This window comes from Myripristis murdjan, chromosome 1 (genome assembly GCF_902150065.1).
Source record: "Myripristis murdjan chromosome 1, fMyrMur1.1, whole genome shotgun sequence".
In the NCBI taxonomy this organism is placed as follows: Eukaryota; Metazoa; Chordata; class Actinopteri; order Holocentriformes; family Holocentridae; genus Myripristis; species Myripristis murdjan.
In genome coordinates this window covers 13,096,048-13,112,328 of record NC_043980.1, presented here as the reverse complement: position 1 = coordinate 13,112,328, position 16,281 = coordinate 13,096,048, and the positions used below count along the sequence as shown (strand labels likewise).

General features: G+C 40.6%; 1 protein-coding gene across 2 annotated transcripts in view; it reads right to left on the bottom strand.

Moving 5' to 3' along the window:
* Window positions 1-16,281, bottom strand: part of LOC115367861 (E3 ubiquitin-protein ligase SMURF2) — a 90,511-nt gene that overhangs the window by 15,663 nt on the left and 58,567 nt on the right. For both annotated transcript variants that reach the window (XM_030063824.1, XM_030063831.1), the window contains exons 9-11: window positions 13,668-13,752; window positions 10,220-10,378; window positions 7,680-7,733 (exon numbers count right to left, since the gene is read on the bottom strand). In XM_030063824.1, coding sequence (XP_029919684.1) covers window positions 7,680-7,733; window positions 10,220-10,378; window positions 13,668-13,752 — 298 coding nt within the window. The remainder of the gene's footprint in view (window positions 1-7,679; window positions 7,734-10,219; window positions 10,379-13,667; window positions 13,753-16,281) is intronic.

Here is a 16,281-nt window from a genome sequence, read left to right as displayed (position 1 = left end):
GTTATTTTGTAGAATAAGGTTTTAGATGCAAAACATAAAATACAGTGTGCTGTTACAGGACAAACTACCCAACAGTGTCAGGGTATATGCAGGAATCTTGAAGTTAATTTTAATACCTTTTTAAGACTTTTTCAAGATCTTCTCAGTATTTTTTAATACCTCACCGCCACTTCAAGCTGTAACCATTTAAATAAGTGATATTTTTAACTTAACAGTTTTAGTTTGTGATAAAGACTACAGACCACTATGCTCCCGCTTGAAGTGTGGTGCTAACCCGAATTGTATGATGTATCCAGTTTTGTCCTTGCCACAAGTGAACAACTTCGCTATATCTGAATCTGGAAACATAGCCTTGAAAACTTCAGCCAACAACAACGGTGTACTTTTTTACCACGGATCTTTTGTAGCCCAGAGGAAACATGTTGCTCAAACACTCAGTATGTAGTGTTAGTGTATGTTTATGACTTGTAGAACATAATAAATTATCTTGAAGGAGTAGATGTTAAATTATTATTTGTTTTAAAAATGTAAATTACTTATCAGACAGGCCTAACAATTCAACTACCATGAGCAGTAGTATGCATGTGATAACACAGATTAAAAAATAAGCCGAAGTGATACCGCTTCTCTGAATAGACAAGCTAAGTCAGTGTGCAGCTGTTAGCCAGTGAAAATAAAACGGAGTGGAAAAATAGAAAATAGATTCCTTTTTATTTGGCTAATTCCGCGATTCTGTCAGCGATTCGGCCCTAGTTAAGTTCAGTTAAATCCATGCGTTCTCTTCCGTTTTCGCGGGGCTTCATGTAACGTTTCAGTGCGTTCGTAATATGCACTGGGAGCGCCAGAGCGTGCTTTATGCTTCTGAATTTACACCCGCCCGCTCGCTCTGGTGCTCTCAGAGACAATTTAGGAACGCACCCACAATAGCCTAGTTTTTTTATGTACCTGTTCAACTTTGTTTTATAATAAAAATGAATAAATTCACACACTTTTACGATGTTTTTGGGACTCAAACTCTTGGACAGCTAATTCATTAAAAATACTTTCAAAATTTAAGACTTTATAAAGTCGTGATAAGACTTTTTAATACTTTTTAAGGGTCTTAATTTTCCCAAAATTGATTTATCACCTTTTAATACTTTTCAAGACCCCGCGGATACCCTGAGTGTATAGAGCAGTTAGAGCTACAACATTAACATACTTTCTACATGTTAATGCATCAATAGTTTAACACTACTTTTACAACCACTTTTACTTTTCATACTTATGTACATTTTACTGCCAATACTTCTATACCTTAAGTAAAATTGTGCAAGCAGGGCTCTTAATTTTTATGGACTATTTTTCCATCATGGCATTTGTTAACTTGTAAGGACACTTGTTATTATACTGATTATCACTTTAATCCCAGTTTGTTAATTGGAGAGTCCAGGAGGGAGGCTGGTGGGCAGGGGGAGAGGTGTAATAAAAAAGAGCCGACTGATAACTTTTGGTGTTGTATTTGTGAGTTAACAGTATTAATGCTTTTACTTCTTATTTATTTATTATGTTTCATATTTTGCTATCCACTTTGCTGCTGTAATGCTGGAAATTTCCCCACTGTGGGACTAATAAAGCAATATCTTATCTTATCTCTTAAGTAAAAGGATTTGAGCAGAGCTGTAAGTGACGATTATTTTGATTATTATATTATATTATTATTACAGTTATTATTTTGCATTGACTTGTTTGACGATTATATATTTAGTGTACAAGGCACCTATGAATAAAGCAGAAGCGATCTGGCAGGAGTGGAATTGTTTTGTGGTTCTTTTTTTCCATTTCAGCTTTTTAATAGCCTGAAAAACACCTTGTCCTCTCTTTGCTGCTTCACAGAGAGACCCCTTTAACGCACCACTTATAGACAAAACATTTGCAGCATTTACTGTTGAGGTGACTGGCATTGGATACTGTACATGTATCACTGAGGCATCTGTGAGTGAGGAGGGAAAAGTATAGCTCTAGAAAAGCCACTGCTACTAAAGCGGCAGGGTCTGCTAAGGAAAGTATAGCATTGAGTATCACAGAAAACACAGGTTATTGTATGTGTGTGTTGTAATGGCAACCTAATACGTTATACTTATTTCTTAGAAGTAAAATTTATCCCCACAGCCACAATCCATCAAATATAAAGCTAATTTCTCAGAGCATCAAGGCAAATGTTGATATAAATGTCTTGGAGATTTATACCTTGGTTGGGAAAATACCTGCTGACAGCCACTAAACCTAAACCCAGCAAGCAACTAAAAATACCTTCAACAAACACTGATGTAATCTAGGAGACATATATGTGCCAGTGCAAGTGAGGAAGCTAAGTGTATGTGAGAGACAGTGTGGCAGACCACAGTCATGTGGCTGTGTCTGACTGTCTGACAACCCAAGGCCTCTACGAGTCTGAGGTCGTCGAGAACGGGGCCGTCTGAGTCACATTCAAGCCAAAAGTGCACCAGCAGATCAGCAGAGGAAGGCACGTACTGCAGGTTCACCGTGTTGTGGCATCAAATCCATCACAATCCAAATTATCTTTTCCAGCAGAGAATCAGAAAATACATACCAATAATTAGTGAGAAATGGGACAAAACATGCCTACAGACAACAGCAGAGAGAACTGTACTTGTATGATATTAAATTAAAAACAAGAAAGGCTAATTTACCCAACAATGAAGACAGTTACTGAACACAAGTGATTTTGCATGTGTAGCCTAATATTTACAAAATGTGACTTCACGTTTCAGCGAATCTTTTCCCCAAAGCAAGCAGTCATATCATTTTTTCTACCTTTTATCCAGTGTTGCTTTCCACTCATCTCACTATGATATGAAAATTAACTTTCTGAGACTTCAAACTATCATCATAACAAAGTCGTCCATATTAGTTTTCCTAAAAGCTGCACAATTCACTCGGTACATTCCAGGAGTTAATTTGTGATGAAGTGTTGTAATTTCCTCTTTTTGCTATGTCTCCTACTTCTTCTTTGGTTTATGATTGTCTCCATTTCCCAGAATAACTTTTGACGACCCCGACAGAACGGGCCTGAACTTGCTGTATTCGGCATGTGTCAGCGGAGAGGGCAATAGGGATAGCGACTGTAATAGCATGACAGCAAGATTTCCAGCTGAGAAAAAGCAAGAGTCGTGACTCTTACTGTAAATGCAACATGACTTATGGCCTGGATTCGGATCTACAGAGACTCTGTCCACTGAAATCAGAGCCACAATTTTCACAGAAACCTTCACAGCTTTCTACGTCTTTAAGAAAATGAGGGGGAAATGTCTTAAAACAAGAGGCCTTTCAAGAATCCTGTTTGTATTTCATGCCACAGCAGCACAACGGGGCTTGCTCAATGAGTATTTAAGATTTAATACTGATCTTGCTGCAGTCGAAGCCACGTGTTAACACCAGTGGTGTAAATGAGAGAGATTTCTTGGGAATCATGAAAGAGAATACATGTATTTCGAGGAACTCAGATCTGGAAGATTTCTCAGAAAGAGCAAAAAAGATGGTGCTTGATTAGATTTTAAAAAAAAAAAAGAAAAGAAAAAAGATATGGTGCTAGATTGTGCAGAACTGAATGGAGGAGGTAGCAACAACATCATGTTGACAAAACACTCAGCGCTGTGAGAGACAGCGCTGAGACATAACCCCAAACCACTGTGAACCATCCTGTCTGACAACTCTGCATCTCAAGGCTTTCTTCTCATGGAAATAGACTTTTTCCATCACTCTCTTTTCAGGTCTACTTTGACAGTTCGGCTTGCAGTAAGTCTTTTTTTTTTTTTTTTTTTAAGTCAGCAAGGTATTTTTTTTCAGTCTCTCTCCAGCTTTAATCAAAGCAACACAAGGTTCTCCCCTGTACCTGCTGTATTTGTTTGACCAATTCCCTTTCTTCTATACCGTGGCTGACTTTTTCCTATTTGTTTCATTATTTCTTTTGATTTCACTCTCTGGGTCCCTCTGCCAGCCTGTGCATCTCTGCTGTCACTCTTCAAAAAGGATTGACAGTCTTCTTTCTTGTCTTCCTTCACCAAGACAGGCTGAGGACAAAGCAAGAGAGTGCTACAGAGGGGAAAGATGCACGACAGCAAAAAGGACAACACAAGGGAGAAACAGAGGTGATCTCAATGCTTTTCTTACCACTATGCAAGAAACTTCCCTCCACTGCCTCTCCCTGTCCAGTATACATACATTCCTTTACAAACTCTTTCCACAATAAAGTAACTAAATGAAGAAAAGAACACTTTGTATTTTATATATATATGTCTGTGTGTCTTTATATACTTCATCCAGACTGGTACAGACATTTAAAGACAAATGAAGATGCATGTTTTCTTAACCAACACACACCAAGTCATCCACACGACACACAACTTAACATGCTCCCAGCCAGTCCTGACCCTGAGGTGTCACCAACAGAGAGCTAATCATATCTTCAAGCCCGAAAAACCCAAACAGGTCACTGCAGCACTGCATGGCAGCGAATAACCCATCAGCAAGGGTTGAGTGTGTGTGTGTGAGAGTGTGTGAGTGTGTGGTGGACCTATGCGGGTGTTGGGTGAAATATTCTGAAATCCTTGTGTTGATAAAAGACAGATGTTCTGACACAGTGCCAGCAGAGAGGCTGATAACTTTAACAGTTTTTGGAGCAGAGTAGAGTGGAGGGAGGAGGGGAGAGGACAGTGAAATCAGAGGACAGAGGAGAGGACAGGAGGAGGGGAGACGGGAAGATGACAAGAAAGGAGTGAGGGAAAAAACGGAATAGGAGAGGTGAACTTAGGAAAAAGAGCTGTGACTGTCTAGGGAAGACTGTCTCTACTTGTATCTCTGTAGAGATCTGAGCAGGGGGTATATAACCAGAGGGTATAACTGACGATCATGTTGAATTTCCATGACCGATATAAACGGTAACATGACATTTTCTTCCCTTGACCCAAATGTTAAACACTACTATTTTAAACACACAGATACAGAGGTCTTATTAACGTGTGGAAGCTCTGTATCAACCAGCGTGCTGAACCAACTCGTTAAGTCCCTCTGTGTAAAAGCCATGAGACTCTGTCCTCCCTCGTCCCGTTACCCTAATTTCCCCTCAGGGATCAATAGTGTATTTCTGATTCTGATTCCGATTTGGCTCGTGTCTTGTGTCTGTTGTTGTTGTTTATGGGTCTGCTGTCAGTCACTCCGCAGTGTTTACAGTAAACAATCCAACAACATGTCTCTCTAATGTTCAGGGTCTTTAGCAGGCTCAATAAAATCCAGTTATTGCGAGCCAAAACTGGGAAGCCACATTAGAAGAAATGTTGTGTTTTCAGAAAACTGCGGCACGCTGATCCGTCACAGCGCTGCAGTTCTGGCTGGTTGGATTCAGAGATTAAGACAAAATACAGTCAGAAATTTAAATTCAACACAGCCCAAAGCATATGAATTTCGACAGTGAGGTTAAGTTACACTTTACTGCTGTTTTGTGACTTCTCTCCAGTGCAATGTATTTCACATTGACAGGGGAATATAAGGCAAGAGAGCAGATTGCCAGTTTTTGATTATGGGTTTCTACTGGCCTCCACATTATGTAATGCTAAACCAGCCAAAGAGACCAAATTTAGTTCAACAGCTACAATTTATATATATATATATATATATATATATATATATATATATATTTAACCCTACAGTTGACTTTTTTTTTTTTTTTTTTTTTTACATTAGGGATTATTCAAAATGTACTGTTTGGATTCAAAATTCATACTTCATTGATTCAGTTTACCATTTTAAATCATACACTCGTTTTCCATATTGGGCTAAATATGAAAAATAGTTTTTAAATAGTTTAGCATTATCAAAATGCCATTAGTTTGACTTACAGATCCCACAGCCAAAATCCAGGTTGCATTTGCTATACAGGCAAGCATTACTCATGCATCTGAAACACCCAGGTCTACCGTGATCATATTTAAATAAGAAATGGAGCAAATAAAGTGCAAGCGTTTATCCTCATAATTTACTTGCATTCACAGATTAACTGTCGTTGCACACTGCACATCAAATTATGTGACCAGTACTGAATATACAAACTATATATGGTATTTTAAAAACGATTTGTTTTCATTAATCAGCGCATATCGCAAAAGCCTACTTTTGAAGTTAAAGTTTGTTGGTTTTGACCACTACAAAATTCCAAAACGCAGTCTGGAGTCTCTCAAATCTCTCCTAATAAGGAGCCCAACAGGCAGCTAATGATGCTAACCGACTGGATAACATAGCTGAGCTTTAACTCACAACCAGACGCTGTTCTGACACATATGGATGCTATTTGACCAAATGACCAGATGCTGATTTCCCAAACATCTCCATCGTGCCAGCTGCTGTTATTGCAAGATGTTTTGACTAAGAATCTGTATTCTTTTTTTTTTTTTTAAAGCAAAGGGGGGAAGATTTCCACATTTTTAGGCACAGACTTAGATCTCTCGCTTTCCTGTTCTTTCCCTGTTCTGGTGCTGCAGTTTTCACTCATTACTACAGTGTGTAAGTGACATTGCAAAGCTGACCTCTCCTGCCTCACACAGCACCAGGCACCGCAGTCCACTAGCTGACGCATCATGGGGGTACAGACGGCTACCTTGCTGGCCAAATGTTCAGCAAACACTCCTAGTGCTTGCTATTGTGCATGCTTTCCTCAATTTCCTCAATAATCCACATAATGCGATCCTACTTTATCAAATGCATGTGCCCTTGGTTAGGTTACTGCTTTTCAAAGTATGGTCCGGGTACTTGCAGCGGCCCTCGAAAGGCTTCCAGGGGGTCCTCAGCAAAATGAGGATACTTTGAGTCTATTTGTCAGTGTTCAAGTATAAAAAATGTAGTGTAGGCATATGCTAAAGATCTTTTTCTCAGGTTCTTTGGCATAAAACGGGCACAGACAATTCAACACAGACAACATTACGTCTTCATCAGGCATGTGTGCTAGTCCTGTAAGACATAACACAAGCCAACATATGTTTTCATGTCACGGACCCTAAAACAACTTCAAATGGGGTTAGTAGCTTAATGAAAGTCGAGTTTTGGGTCCAGCACATAAAAAAAAAAAGTTTGAAAAGTCCTGGGTTTGGGTATCAGAGCTGGTGCTAAGCTAACAGCTTCTGTGCTAACACATGTTTAGCATTACAGATCCTGAGCAGGGAGGCTTCACCAGGCCTCTCTGCTGGCTGAACCGCCGATTAGCTGAGCTTCAGCTGAGACAGACTGCTGACAGAGAGCACAAACACACCGAAAGACGGACTGACAGGGCCCAAAACTGACAGCCAGAGGGTGTGCGAGTGTGTGTGTGTGTGTGTGTGTGTATGTACTGAACTTGAATGACATCCACATGAAAATCAACCCTGAGGAAACGTACACACAAACGAACACACGCACACAGATGGACATCACCCTGTGGAAAAGCATCGCAGTCAGCATTTTCTCACATAATAATGTAACAGTGTGTGTTTGTGTGAAAGTGTCAGTGATTGGTTGCTGAAGCTGCTTTGCACAGGCAGCTGGGTTAGGTGTGTGTGAGTGTTTGTCAACCTCTGAAGTATGTAGAGGTGTGTGTGTGTGTGTGAGTGTGTGTGTTTGTCTGTGCGTGCTTGTGTGTTTGTGAAGGTTACCTGAGGTTAGTGTTCTGGCTATCCATGGCCACACGAGAACCATTTGGACTTGGGCTGCCGGAGAAAACAGGAGGGAGGGAGGGAAAGAGAGAGAGAGAGAGAGAGAGAGAGAGAGAAAGACAAGGTCGGAAAAAAGAAGGGTGATTGAGAGAGAGGGGGATTGGAGAGTAGAAATAGTGAAAAGGACAAAACAGAGCAGGACGGGATGAAAGAGAGACAAAAAAAAAAAACAACAGAGGACAGATCGGTCAAAGAGAAAGTAAGTGTGATACAGAGAAGAGGGCGGAAGAGAAGGAGAAACCAAATACAGGAAAGATAAAAAAAGATTGAGAGAGAGCAACACAAAAGATCAACCAAAAAAAAAAAAAAAAAAAAAAAAAAAAAAAAGAGGGAGAAACAGAAAATAGTAACAAGATCCAAAAGGAAGAGTGAGAAGGCAGTAAGGAAAGACAAGAAGCACAGACAGGGCAGCAGAGGTGGTCAGAATGACAGAGAGAGGTAGGAGGGTAGAGACGTGGGATGGACAGAAGACAGGGAAAGAGACAACAACAAATAAGGAGAAGAAGAAAGCCATCAGTGTTCATGTTACAGCAGGTACATTTCACATTTCTGATGGATTCGTGGATCCTTTTGTACATTTAACCACCAGATTTTACCAGTGTCATCAGGCAGGAGGCATCACTGTCCACTCCCAGGACGGACAGGTTGGGTGTGAGCCTAATGTTAAAAACACTCAGCCAATCTGAACCCAACCCAACTACATGGGAGGTAACCAAACCATGGAGACATTCTGCAGAACAAAATACAGGGCTTATTTTTTGTAAACCTGACTTTGACATTTAAAGGAAAAGTCTAATTTTTTTTCCTGACTTACCCAGACTGAGACAAGATGTTCGATACCATTTTCATCTCTGTAGGTCCACTGGTTTGGTTCCTATGAGTCGCATTTCATGTTAGCTTTGCGTCAAGACATTAAGGCTATGGAAGTCTTTAGGCTGACATGTATTTCAAATACACGATACACTGTGTACATAAGACAGCTTCGGAGTTGCTGTAAGGTTTATTTTTTCACTTTGACAGATCCTGGCTGATGACTCCCATAGACTTCAACTCTGCATGCTACACTAACACGAAATGCTTCCCACAGGAACCAGGCCACTGGATGTATACAGAGGTGAAAATGGTATCGAACATCTTGTCTCAGTCTGGGTAAGTCAGAAAAAGGACGTTTTGCCCAAAACATTTAAGTATGCCTTCAAATGTGGTGTAGCACGATGTGAGTTAGGGCCATGGTGTGGGAGCAAATTGCACCTGCTTCTTTGCACACACAAAAGAGACACATTTGTGGGAAAAAAGAAGTGCTACACAGGCTTCAGATTCTGCAGGGCTGCTGTCTGAACAAGTCCAGCTCATCCCACTGTGCAACCGTCTGAAACAACATGATTAGTTGTGTTGCCTTGTGTGGAAAGTGCTCTCCATTTACAGTTCCATTTCACTGCTTTTGTTTACATGTCTGTGCTAACGTCTCGTGCTACAGTCTTTCAAAACAAATTGCTTTGACTGTCGGCCAGCTGAGCTTCTTTGCAGATATCTGCACCTTTATGGCTTCTAAATGCAGAGATTCCCTCAGCCACCTGTGTCATTCGTTCACCGCAGCCATTGCAGTTGTTGTTGTTGAGTTTTGGTCACATCTATTTCCAGTTTCCCAAGGTCATCCTTTAACCTTAATGCGCCCCCACTGGCACGGAGACTAAACAATACAAAGCCACAGCCAGTATACACAAGTTAGCATGTGCCAACACATTCAACTGTGTTGCCATTTTGGACATGTTAAACTTTGCCGTTCAAAGCACACTGCTGTGCTCATGAGACAGTGGCTTTTGAAAGTGGTAGAGTAAGGAAAGGAATGAATTGAAAAATGTACTGACAGTGGAAAGGCTTGACAAAAAAAAAGCCTTATTTTTGATCTGGGATAACACAGATCTTAAAACTGCTGTACAGAACTTTCCATTTCTGTATGATTCATCACCCTTCTCTGGCAGAAAATTAAATGCTGCTTGAAAAGGACACTTCTAAATTCTTCCTTTCAATCTTCGCATGCAAAGAAAAACAGTAGAAGAACAACTTAGAAAGTCATGGAATTGTCAGGCGAGGTAATTGGCCGTGTTATAATTTCAATTATACAATTCCAGTTGGAATTGTTAAGTGTGGTTGATGTACGGCACGTCACTAAAGATCAACTGTGCACCAGCATGTAAAAAGTCACCACAGATACCAGATTTAAAAGGTTCGTGATAATGCAAAAGGCAAGGAGTCAGTGGATGATGAAGTGAACTCATTTAGCATTAAACTGAATGTACCAACGCTAATTTATAAGTGAAAGTTGTGTGCTATTGCTTTAAAGCTACAATAATGGAAACTGCCAAAATAAAGACTCCAGCACTTACATGCTCGTTTCATGGTTCACTGTCCTTCAGCAATTCTGACTAGTGCAGTGGTAAGCGTAGTCAAGGTAATACTCTGCTCCTCTATCCACTTACTTGAGCACTAGGTGCAGGTTGGCGGAGAGTCGCGGGTCCGTGAACTGCGTGGTTCGGTTGTTGTGGTCGACGAAGTAGACGCGGCCGGTGGCGGTGTTCCTGATCTCCCAGCCTGGTGGCAGGGGGCCCAGCTCCTCACAGTTCACGTTGCTCAGGTCCCTGAACAAAGACAGAGAAACAGTTAACAACATGCTCATTATTTCCTCTACATTAACATTTTCCACTTCACACCCAAACAGTAGACGATAATGTGGAAAACAAACACATTTCCCCTTTTACTTTGTAAAAATCTCAGTTGGAGAGTATTTACTTAAAAATTCTGTTGATGTAGCTGTTGTTCCTGAGTTCATATGAATCAAAATGACACCCTGAAATATGACGGACTCATAGTGATGGATACACTGCTACTTGTCTCATTTCATCAAGTTGATTAAATTGCAAAGACCATTGAGCGGGCAGTGAGTTCTGAAATCAAAGAAAACAAACTGACAAATTTATGACACACAGCGTAATGTAGCCATTACTGATTTAAATGGTGTTGCACAACGCTCATTATGTTTTCATTACTTTGCACAATGTGAACTGCAAACAGAATGAATTAGCTCAGTTAAACATGACACCACTTGTCTCAGCATTATAAATCTATTATCACTATATATTTAGTTAAATAAAACAGGCCTGCTGAAAGCACGCCTTAATACCCTGACATTAAACATCTCACTTTAACCACGTTAACTATCTTAGGATTACGATGTGCTATGCAATTTAATGGGCACTGTAAATGGGTAATGCTCCAACCAAAAACACAACAAAGGGAACCACAGGGTTAAAAATCTATTTAAATCTTTCCCGTTAACAGACTGGGTAATTCTGAGTCATTATATAAATAAAAAAACAATGTTGAAACAACTTAGGTGTTGATGTCCATCATCATCCTTTGCTGAGTCGATATTTTCTTCAGTCTAAAATTAAGCAATATGCCACAACAGGCCTTAGTTTACAGCGAATTTATACACAGTGTTGCTGGTTATGATGCAACTTTTTTTTTTTTTTTTTTTTTTTTTTTTTGCTGTTCTTCAGTTTTGTGGTAATCCAAAGCTTTGAGTGACTAACTGTTTTTTTACAAAATGGCAGTAACTCCACCACTGCAATAAAACTAAATGCAACTGTTCAATAAGTCTTTCATTTTTAATTTAAGATCATTTAATAAGACTGATGTATGATTTGCACACTAACATTAAAGGTAGCCAATGTAGTTTGTGAGCACTAGTGGTACTATAGTGAGCACTGAGAAAACCAGATCCCAGTTTTATTTACATAACATGCTCTTCCAACACTGGGGGCAACATAACTTAAGCAATATCACATGAGAGGGTGTGCTGTTAAACTGCATATCATGCCGGATGTGATTCGGTCATCAGAAGATCTTTTTTCTTCCCATCAGAAGTGTGCACGTGCAGCAGAAATTTGATCTGACAAAACTCTCAATAAAACAGTAAAAAACTAAGCCAGTTAGCGAAAAATGGCATTGCTTTAATGTGCTTAGGAAATCGGATTCAGGAAGGTTGTTGCCATTAGCTTAATAAGCTAATACGCCAACAAAAACAAAGGTAGCCAATAAGGTGAACTTTGACCAACAAGGCTAACTGTAGCTGTCAAGTGTTGGATTTTCACTGTTTTACTGAAACAACCATAAAACATGGGATTTTGTTTATTTTTTTTATTTTTAAGCTGTGGCTCATTAAGGTGCTGCTGCACAAGTGTAGCAGCATTACCGAGTAACATCACAGCTTCCAGACTGGAAGCTAGTTTGCATGGAGGTTTCTGCCGTAGTATCCACTCATGCTATTTTGTTGCCCCGAAAACCGTAAAGCAGTGGTTTCTAAGCCATAACCAAAACCAAAACCATAGCCTGGGAGGCATCCCAACTGTTGGGGCAAAAACAAAGAAAGCGGCCACTATTGTCCATACTTCTGTCCTCCAACACATTGTCCTTTCATAACCATTCCCGATTTAACTCCATTTATTTTTAGAAAGATGTCCATGTTTGTGCCGACGCGATGTGAAGTTTGGTAACATTACAACGGGTGTTAATGCATTTAACAGTTATTACTGAGTAGCTGTAAAGTGGAGTGATCCATAATAGTGAAGTGTGCTGTTATTCTGTATATCAGCACTCATGGAACACCTCTTGTTCAATCAGATCACGCCACCAGAACTTATTGTATAAATGGGTTAGGGTTAGCTGTTGTATAAATGCCAACAAGGCAACTTTCAAAACAGTCCAAAATAAGGCTTTGCAAATGTCTTTTGAGGTAGGAAATGCATTCAATGTGTATATTAGGCATCAAGGACACACACAATGTGTTTTGGTGAGAAATGTCAAATCTAAACAAAACAAAGTGTGTTTACAAGAAAAACTACACTGGGTACCTTTTACTGTTATAGACGCTGCATTTGCTAAGTATTTTACAACAGCTTGAAATAGTGACTCAGCCAATAAGAAGCAAGGACAAGGACTATCAGTTTTAGGAAAACAGACTAAAAAAAATAAAAATAAAATTACCACCGCGCATCTGAAAAACTACTTGTTGTAATTCCCTGAGTGTTCTTCTCCCCTGTAGATCTGCATTCCTGTCAGCAGAAACCTTAGTCCTGATCTGGGACAACACTGCCTCAGGAGGACTCGTATGTCTCTCTCTCTCTCTCTCTCTCTCGCTCGCTGTCTCTGAGTGTGTGTGTGTGTGTATGTGAAGTGAGGACACATCATTCAGGGACACGGCCCATGCCTCACTGCACTCATCACAACATACTGGGTCATATCATCAGCGCTGTCCAAAACGACCAAGCCCAGAGGTTGCTGGGAGTTGGATGCTTATGTGCATGTGTTTCATTGCTGAGGAGCAGCTACATGAACACACGGCCAACTATGTAATGCAATAGGACTGCCTGCGATCTCTGGCGAATTTACTAGTGGACTGTAGAGAGTTGGTGAAACAGTATGATTGAATGCAGAACCAGTGGCCTGTGGTGTGTTCAGCAGAACATCTGTCCAAAAATTCTCTCCCAACCCCACGTCAGACTCAGAGGTCATTACTTTGGCTGGCCCTGACTTGAGCCTGAAACCTGACTAATATGGCTTCTTTTGAACCCAGCCCTGAACAATTAAGACAGTAATTAGTCCTGATCCAACCCAGTCAAGTCCAGTTGGGTCCTGTCAGTTTTGGGAATATATGTCAAGGTTTATATCGGGATTAAAACAGTACAGGCTGTCAGCACTGCTGTGTGTGCATCAGTCTGTTAGTAATTACAAAATATAATGACAATAATAGTTTTCAAGGGAGACTTACTAAGTGGTTTACGAGATATATATAAAAATAAGAACCATACATTGGGAAGAAAGACTAAAATACTAAAAAGGAAAATACACAAAGAGGAGAGGTGTTACCTGGGCACTCGGGGGTCGTGCCAGGTGCTGACTCCAGTCTGGGTGTGGAGGAAGTAGACTTGGCCCTGCTGAGTTGTTCTTTGCTCTAAACAAAAAGAAAAGGGATTAAAAGGAACAGGTCAGAAATGTGTGGAAGTCACAAACGGTGCACAAATAGGCTACAAGAATGCATGGTGTGTGTGTGTGTGTGTTTTTAAGAGAGAAGTGCGGTAATAATTGATGTGACAGGCAAACTTTAACGACACAGCTGACTTAAGAGTTTCTTAAGGTGTGCGCCAATGTAATCAAGTAATTCTTTTCCTTTTTTTTTGCCAGTCTCCAGACAGTCTCCAGCAGACCTGTCCTAAGGGGATAAAAATAAAACACAAGAACAAATTTATCAAAGCCTTCCATGAGTGTTTTTCCTTGTGCAGGGCTACTTGATGTGTCATGGTTGTCCTGTTTTCTCTTAAAGTTTGCTGCATGCTCAAAGAGACTCCAACCCCCACCGATCCACAAAACCAAAAGATTAGAAAACTCTGCATGGCACGAGCCAAAAACAGATATAACATATATGAACAATAAACTGTGACCAAGTGAGGGAAGACAAAACATAAACTGAGGTGAGCGCTCCTCGTCTGTGATCTGTCATACGCTTGCTGGACCTCGTTTTCCAGCTAATGGGTGAATGTTGAGTGAGAGTGTGAATGTTGGCGGAAAGTGTGTGTGTGTGCTACATGGGCGTGGTGTTCCTTGTATACATTCACCCACTAATCCATCACTACTCCCCCCACCCCGGCTTCCTACTGGCACAACTTATTTCCTACCCTCCTCTCTTTCTCTCTTCCCCTCACACATTCCCCCTGTCTCTCTCTTTTTCTTTCTCTCACTCTCTCTCTCTCTCACGCTCTCTCGCCACACCCATCCAGTGGTTCAGAGGGTTCAGCTGAGGAAAAGTGCCCACTAGCAGTCGGGCATCAGTGACTCACTTTGTCCGACCTCTGCCAGCCTCAGTGGACACAGCGGGGCATTTCAAAAGGGGCACAGGTCCAACAGTGCCATTCTAAATCACTGGCAACGAGTGCCACCCTTAAAATAATAACTTATTTTAAAGACTCTACGGGCATTGTTGGGTGCACTGACTGTGGCCGACCGTGAAAAGGAGCCTTTCTGAGGGAGAAAAAAAAAAAAACTCAGCCAATGGGTTATTTACTTGTTTAAATAATGTGGGGTGGTGATACTTTACTGTGTTCTGCGATATTTCACAACATGTGCATGTTTCTCAACAAGTTTGCATACCCTACGTAAGGTCGGCCAAAGAGAATCATGGATAATAAAAAGGAGTCAATAACTTAAGGAACCTTCTCTGAGCTAAACACTGAGCTATGAATACACTGCTCCCTCTCTCTCTTCACACTGTGGGAATATCAGCCCGCACAGCCAAAACAGTCCAACACTGGAAAGTGTTTGCAAACAGGACGGGAGGGGAGAGGAGAGGACAGGAGAGGAGTGCACCGGAGAGGAAAGAGAGAAAGGAGACGAAGAGAGGAGAAGAGAGGAGAGGGGAGAAAGGAGAGGAGAGAAAAAGAGGAGAGGGGAGGAGAGCAAGATATGAGAGGAGGAGGGGTGAACTTTAACACAGCCAGTGTTGATTGCAGTTGTCAAGATGTGGTGCGGTGGGAAGTGGAAAGTGGGGAGAAGGCGGAGGAGTGGAGAGACTGTAATATAAAAGGACACAGTCAGTAGACAGATGGGGATGAAGAACGGGAGAAAGGATAGAGAGGTGATTTAAGTGAATTTTCATCACGAAAAGATGGACTTTTCAAAGCATCTCCCTCTCGAGGCTGCAAACAGAAGCTCAAGATCCCTTTGATCTCACCTAACATACTCTGTGTGTGTGTGTGTGTGCATGTTTTGGCTGGGATCTCACCTCACCTTTGCTAATTTATACTGACATTATGGGTCATGATATAATAGAGTATGATACAATATTTCACACTGTATTGATATTTTACAGAAAAATGTAAAAAAAAATAGCAGTGAATTTATTCAACCTCAGCAATCTACCGTGTTTTGATTAAAGGTTTATGTGCATTTCTGACAAAACTGGCTTTAATATCAACCCTGCCAGGCCCCCCATAGCTGGGTTCATCATTCATCATTACTAGTGTGTGCTGCATGGCCAAGCTTTGCTTTGCTATATCTATCTATCGATCTATCTATCTATCTATCTAGATATCTGTATATATAGATATATATTCTAACTTTGAAGTGAATTCACGGAAATTTTAAGGTAAAATCAATAAACAGGCTCAGTCTCATCAAATGTAAATAGCTGAACTAGCTACTTCCTGAAACTGCAGTGAAATGACTGCTAGTGTAACACCCACAAGAGTAAAGACTTTTTCTGAAAGTGAAAAAAAAAAAAAAACCCAAAACCAAACAAAACAAAACAAAAAAAACATCTGATATACAACAACAACAATCAAGATTTATAGAACTGATTCTGATTTGGCAACACTGGTGCAATAACTTGTTCATCCAGTGTGTGTGTGTGTGTATGTGTGTGTGTGTGTGTGTATATGTGTGTGTGTGTGTGTGTATATGTGTGTGTGTGTGTGTGTGTGTGTGTGTG